The sequence below is a fragment of the Nematolebias whitei genome, chromosome 23 (genome assembly GCF_014905685.2).
Source record: "Nematolebias whitei isolate Nwh7 chromosome 23, NemWhi1, whole genome shotgun sequence".
Lineage (NCBI taxonomy): Eukaryota > Metazoa > Chordata > Actinopteri > Cyprinodontiformes > Rivulidae > Nematolebias > Nematolebias whitei.
The window spans coordinates 8,647,416-8,655,014 of record NC_056520.1 but is presented as its reverse complement, the minus strand read 5'-3'; the positions used below and the strand labels follow the sequence as shown (position 1 = coordinate 8,655,014).

The following is a 7,599-nucleotide window of genomic DNA, read 5'->3' as shown; positions in this document are numbered from 1 at the left end:
GGGGGGCATATGACTCATGCATTATTTACGTAGGTCCTACCTTCATTTTGAACTCATCCTTGTTGAACTTGAACAGGAAGTCTGACAGGGTCCGCTGGAACAACGTGGAGGGACGCAACACCAGAACCAAGTGCAAGATCCCCGGAAACGATCCCTGAGAAAGAAACAAAACAAAGGGAGGGTGAAAGTGTTAAAAAAAAAAAAAAAAGCAAAAGGTGCGCCACACAGTCCCTATCTGCCTTTATGATTGTTTTAAAGTTAAATTTTGAATACGTTTGTGGTGGTCTTTAATTCTTTGAGGCCGTTATACAAATTCTAACAATTGCTTTTTGTTTAAGTTTGGAAATTTGAGATGTTTTTCAATACCAGAAGTACTGTGCACCTCTTTGCGTCTCATTTCTTTTGTGTCATGCCATCAGATCATCTACCAAAAGCAATAATAGGCTGTCCATCTCAAGACGACCGCCCCAATTAATCGACCTCAGCTACAAGAATAAAAAATGACTCTGCGAATTTCAGAAAGAGCGACGGCATCATCCTACTCTCCTGCGCTACATCAGCATACTTTATAGCAAGACGTCTGACGGTCACAATAAATGTTTAAAAACACACAGCGGCGCTTTTCTAATTGAAACAGCCCAAGAGGCCACTCAGCTCGAAGACTTCATCGGTTAAGGCTTCCTCCGAACCCCTCGGTGGATTGCGCAGGCTTGTTAGATGTGATAAATCAATGTGGGTTGACATGTGCACAAAGGACCGGCTCTAAGATGCTCCAACATATTCGTGCAGCTCCTCCTGTTTAAACCATCATACTCTGATGCGTGAGGCTTCGTTAAATAAGTCGGGACAAGTTTTTTTTATTTGCTACATTAAATATTTTACCTTTTTCCGTGAACACTTAAAGATTCAGTCACTGTCGCTCTACAGCTATATTCCTAAAACGACCCAAAATAGAAAGAACAACCGGTACTTTGATGAACAAGTCATTGTTAACTAAAGTACCGGATACGGTATTTTTCGGACTATAATGCGCACCGGATTATAAAGCGCAATATCAATGAACGGGTCTGTTTTCATACATAAGGTGCACTGGATTATAAGGCGCATTAAGCCAGGTCTCTCTTGTAAATGAGTCCCTGAAGCTCAATGGGATTAACCTGTCTAAATAAAGGTTGAATGAAAAATTTAACAAAACAAAACAGTCAAACTTTATTCAACTCATTCACAATAAGACAGTTCAAGTATCTTTATTCTCCCCGAGGGGAAATTAGTTCCACAGTCAGTAGGTATAAAACATCCGTAACAATACGGAAGTCATCAGTGTTCATTGAGAAGCCTGATCACTACAGGGATGAATGAGTTTTCAGGTCTGTTCATTCCACATCTGGGCAGCAGATACCTGCGTCCAGATGGAAGCAACCTGAACTCACCATGGAGTGGGTGATCAGGATCTGCCAGAATCAGCCTGGCCTTGTTCACTGATCTCGCCTTGTGTAGGTCAGTGAGGTCCTGTCGGGCTATGCCAGCAGTTTTGTTGCACATCCTGACAATCCCCGAAAGATTGTTATGTATAAGTAAGAGGTATAAGAGTTTGTTAGGCAATAACTCTCAACATTGTTCAGTTGTACCACATAAAATCGGTTTGAGGTCAGTAAGCACACTGGATTATAAGGCTCACTGTCGATTTTTGAGAAAATTAAAGGATTTTAAGTGCGCCTTATAGTCCAAAAATATGGTATATTAAACAATCGTCGGCAAACTGTTTGACAGCAATCTATAGCAACGGTCTGGACAAACAAAGACCTGGTTTAAACTTTGACCTTGTAGCAGGGGATGATGAAAAGATTACCGACACGCTGTCTAGTGGTGGTACAAATTCATATCAAGTTTCGTTAAATTTCTCCAAGCGGTTTAGAAGTTATGGGCGGGACTAGAGACTGTACAGCCACATTAATAGTGACGATAATCCGTCTGCCTTTTGACGGGCGTACCGTGACACAATTTTTTTTTTTTTGTCTTACACACGCATCCTGTTTAAAGAAATCAGAAAATTCAACACAGCTCAAACAATCCAACAGAAAACATCATTTTCTTTGTCATTTTTCTGCATTCATCACCCTCCACCCAGGACATACTGAGCTAACATGATTGGATGCCATCAAATTCAATAAACCCTGAGAGGTCCCGGTTTAATTTGTTGCCTTGCATTACCATGACAAAGCACACTCTGCTCTGCGGCCGCCTGCCTCGCAGATGAAAAGCACACATTAATAAATGATAAGGATTAGGAGGCTGACCGGGATGATTTGTATTTTCTCAGAAAGGAGGCAAGGAGGAACACCTCTCCTGGCATGTCCTTTAACGACCTCCACATTGTCCTCCTGTGGCGTTTTCCAACCACCCCCACCTCTTTAAGGCAAGGAGCACCGCCATTTACGAGGAGTTGCAGCTTTAATCCTATTCCACCTGTCTTTCAAAGTTGCTAGCATTTGTTGCAGCAGACTCGTCTTCCTGTTTGCGCCTGCTGACAGAGCCATCTGCCTCTCCTCCCTGCAGCGATGCTCCTGCAAGGCTCCATATTTATCACTCTGAATCCCAAAGGTGGGCTTGCAACAAGGACAAGCGTCCCATTATCCATTCGGACCGGAGGGCCTGCAGGTTCTCCTCCTGAGAGCTATTCCAGTGTTTCACTTTAGACGGTCGGTGGACTTGTTGGGGCAGAATGATGAAAAGCACGTTTTGACGTGTTTTAATTTGGTGCATCTCCACATGAATCAAGGATGGTGCATCTCTAAACGAGGATCCAGCAGAGTCTGTTGAATGTTTCGGAGGGTTTGGATTGTTTCGTTAACCCTCGTGTTGCCCTTTAACCTTACGACCGTTCGTGTTCGTTAGGGGGAAAATCGACCACCTTGTTTCTTCTTAAAAATACTATTTTTAAATACCGTATTTTTCGGACTATAAGGCGCATTAAGCGAAACAGAACAGTCAGATAAGTTAAACTTTATTCAACTTATTCACAATAACCACATAAAATCGGTTCGAGATCAGTCAGCACAACCAGAATTCATACATAAGGCGCACCTGATTATAAAACTCACTGTCGATATTTGAGGAAATTAAAGTTTAAGTGCGCCTTTAAGTCAGAAAAATATGGTAGTTTTTTCCACAATAAACTAGTCAGTCTTTTAGAGCCATCTTAGCTGGAGCACAATGCCTCCGGTAATGACGTCCTGCTTTGGGAGAAACCAACGGGAGTCGCCAATCTGAGCCGTGGAGAATCCGATTACGCAGCCTGCATGCATGCGAAGCTTTTTCTTTTTTTTTTAAATAAATGGTTACTTGTGCACATTACAAGTGAGGTTTTGCTCTTTACATCCAAACTAAAACTATTTTGTTGCACAAGATGAGAGGCGGGACTCTACAGAGACGTTTAGCCGAAAGAACATTCTGCCTCGATAAGTCGATTCGTGTCTGTAAATTTTTAAAGAGGCTCCTAAATATAAAAGCAGCACCCCATCTAGTGGGCTAATATAAGAATCAAAAGTAAAAGGATAGAGGTAAAAATAAAAATATTACTGAGAGGAATGCATTGTTCAACACTGTATTTATGGTGTATTTTAATGAAGCACATTTTTCCCTTCAGGAACTCGAGTCTGTCGTAAAGTTACTGTGAGGTTATGATAGCTTTTGAAAATGAAAGATTACATTTATAACCTGTGTTCTAATGAGCTGAAGCAGACTCGCGGAGGCAACAGTTCCATCTTAAAAAGGTTTACTTTAAGTTTACACATTTAACGTACAAAATCACCAGCCCTGGGTCATTTTGGAAACGCCACACGGACTCCGCAAAATGGCCCCAAGCATCGGTTAACGCACACCTTTCTTCAGAGCTTGGCCACACCTCCAGGAAGTAGTCGCCACCGTTGACAAATGGGAAACCCTATCCTACATCATGTGACCAGTTCTCCACCAATGATAGCTCGCCATCTTGTGTTCAAAATGGAGGCTGCGTGGCTGTTGGGATTTGTTGGCGTGTAACTAGAACTACATTTTCTACCGGAAAAAAAAAAAACAAACAAAAAAAATCGGATCTGCCTTGTTTTAACACGCGATATCATACTATAAACAACTTTTAGTACAAATAATTACACATTTCGGTAAGATAATATATAATTCTGATAAAAAATACACTTAAAATTCTGACAAAATAAAAAAAGAAGGGTATTTTAGGATTTGTCAGCAAAATATCTCATGAACAAAATGTAATAAAACTCACAGATTGGACGATTAAGTTTTGGAGACGAATTAAAAATGGTTGTCGCCGCTAATAAACCTTAATTCAGTCCGTTTTACAGATATTCTAGAAAAAAAAATGAACGTTTTAATTAAATTTGACTTTTTATTTTTCATGTTGATGAGTCATGACATCAGGAGGAAAGGAACGTTTGGTCAAACATAAAAACGTGTCTTCAGAAGCTAAAAAAAGACAAAAGCTGGTCGTTTCCCTCCATCAAACAGCTGCTCGCGTCCTTGAAAGCTCCTCGACGGAGACAACCTTCACCCTCCAGTGAGTCATTGGCTGGTGGACAAAGCAGGCGCGTCCTCCGGGGACGTCCGCCTGCTCCTCGTGCCTTCAGGTTCGGTCAGAACGCTGTGGAGGTTTAACTCGGCTGTCTTTGAATAAAACATGAACGAGCTTCTGAGCAGAGCTGGAGCGAACAGCGCTTTAGATGTTTATACATTTTCCTACTCTGCTCTGCTTTTCATGCTACGACTCAGTCAGTTTTACAGCTTCTGAGCTAAAATCTTGTGTGGTAGTAGCTGAGAGTCGTCCCAACACGGACTCAGACGAACATTAAGTAAACCTTAATGGTTTTGGCACAAGATATTGAAGAGGGTAGGAGTTACACCGTGAAGAACAGAGGGAAGTGTTTTTTGTTTTTGCTTGTGGATGGCGGGAGCAGTTTTATCCACCACCAGGGGCTGTGCCATGGGGTGACCAATGGTGGCCTTGGCCACCATAGATTCATCTTCGACCACCCCACAGGCCACCATGATCATTTCAAGAACCTATATTTTACAGTAAAATCTAAAAAGCGTGACCAGTTTTACATAAATATATGGAGTGGCCATCTTGGATTTAAATGTGGCAACCCCATTTTTGACAGTGACCTTTCTACACCTAGATTCAGCCACACTCCACAATGGAAGTTGGTACGTGTTTTTAATTATTTTATTTATCTTAGGAATAAGAGGCATTATTGTTTATTTATTTTCAGATTGAGTACAAGTACTTCAGTTTGAGTACCGGTACTTGCCGAAACTGAGTAGTTAAGTCAGTATTTAAATATTACACAATGACTTTAGGAACATATTTATTTTATTAAGAACACAAGAACAAGTGTTTTGTCTTAACATCACGAGTTTTCTTTAAAATATTTTTAAACTACCATATTTTTCGCCCCATAAGTCGCGTTGCTTTGCATAATTTGCATGCCCTGTGACTTATAGGCCGAAGCGACATATTTATGGATTTTTTCCCATATTTATAAACCATTTTTTGGCTGAGATATGACCGTTTTCATTAATTCTGACAGAAAATAATGAACACTACCATTTTCAGCCACTAGATGGCACTGGAGTAGTAAGGCCGTACCATGTAATAGGTCAAAGTGGCTATTAATGACAAATTCAAAAAAGTTAAATACAAAAACAACTGGACTTTATTTATTATACTTTATACTTTACTGTTTTCGTCTTAAACTTTTTTGAATTTACCATGTCCTGGATGACTGATAATTTTCACCAGCTATTAATGACACAATCGGCCTGCCATAAAAAAAAAAATGGAAGTTGGTTCTGGGCTCCACGGCGGGGGACATAAAACAAGGGGATGGGAAGGAGGAGGAATGGAGGAGATCCTGCTGATAAACTCGAGTGAAACATAAATCACCCCAGCTGCATCATTACCATCTTTATCCGTTAATTTCATTTAAAGAGAACAAAGACGGAGGGAAAAAATGAATAAGCGCCCCAACCTGCAGACCACAAAAGTTTCATCTGAATAATTAACAAAAGCCAAACCAATTGTGTGAAACTGTGCTGCTTGTTTTAATAACTGAGTGTATTAATTATTTCTCTTTATACTTTTATAATTCATATTAGCATTAAATGGTCTCTGATACAAACATCACATGTTCTACGGACGGTTCATTTCATCCATGTACCAGCTGTGGTGGTATTTTCTGTGTGCAGATGTGCGTGCACTTCAACAAGGCATCTCATCTTGCCTTATTGCCTCTGTGGGAATAGCTTCTTTGAAATAATATGGACCAGAACAATTAGACTGGATGGCAATTATCCCTTGTTAGCATCCATTTGCATATATTTGCACGAACTGGGCGTGTTATACAGGAGGAGCATCCAGACACCAGATGTGTGAAAGGTGTGCCGAAGCGTTATCTGCAAACAAGTCCACTGAGGATGCACCGGGGACATCGTTTGAAGAAGCTGGAACTGAAATATTTAGATTAAATGCAAGCTTAAATTAGGACTGGTGGTTATTTAGTTAAATCTTCAGGATTTTAGAGCACTCGGGTGATGTTTTAAGAATTGGTCTGAGCTTCTGACACTAAACTTTAACTAAATGTGTAAGTTAATTCAGACGTTTTTGTGCACTGCTGCCTTTTTTATGCGCTCATTAGAACAAAGGTATAAAAGTGTCCCGCAGTCTGGTAACACATCTCTGTAGGCCTTAATGTGATCTCTGACTACTTGTACATATTAGCTTTAATATGTTAGTTCTCTATTCTACTAAAAGTTGTTCTTTGTGGCACGTGAAACTCCTAATAATAAAAAATATAAATATATATATGTTTGTTACATATTTCATCTAGGATGTCATCATTATTTTACTTCCACAAAACATTCTGGGGCGATGATGTCCATCAGTTGTAGTGGAGGTTAAAACACAAGGAGTGAAGGCTAAAAAGTTACATGTCAATAAAGTTAATATTTTCTATTAGTCCTTAAGCAAGCACAATACAGTAGTCCCTCATTACTTTGAGGCTCGTTTATCGCAGACTCGCTCTATCTCGGTTTTTCAAAATAAGACTGGACATGACGCACAACCGGCTGATTGACGGATGAGCCGCACAATCGGCGTGGAATTTTTATTTAAAGTAAACTATTTTAAATTATTTAACACCTGCTGCACCTTTGTGCAGCCCATACTGCAGGGTAAGCTGCCTGCTGCAGCTGATCAGCTGATCTCTTTGCAGAGCAGGGGAAGTGGGCGTGGCCAAGAGCACTTGCAGTTGGCTGGGAGCAGCGGAGGCAGGGAGCTGAAATCATGACATTCTGTGCTCTTTTAGAACTTTAGAGTTTAGAAACATTGCTTAGAATTTTGCAAGAGTGTGGGAAGGGTTTAAAATACCTTAATATATATAAATAATAAAATAAACTACTACGTACTACTTGTACTACTATTCCTAATTTGCAGTTTTTCACTTATCGGGGCTTCAGGGTACAGATCCCCCCACGATAAACTAGGGACTACTATATATGGGTTGAAACAATCAGACGTGATCAACTTGT

The 7,599-nt window shown here is 40.4% G+C and overlaps 1 protein-coding gene across 1 annotated transcript in view; it reads right to left on the bottom strand.

Annotated features, from left to right (window-relative positions):
* The window catches only part of mcf2la (mcf.2 cell line derived transforming sequence-like a), a 49,049-nt gene that overhangs the window by 15,283 nt on the left and 26,167 nt on the right, over window positions 1-7,599 (bottom strand). Inside the window, exon 5 of the mRNA XM_037696562.1 lies at window positions 41-154. Within this exon, the coding sequence (XP_037552490.1) occupies window positions 41-154 (114 nt within the window). The remainder of the gene's footprint in view (window positions 1-40; window positions 155-7,599) is intronic.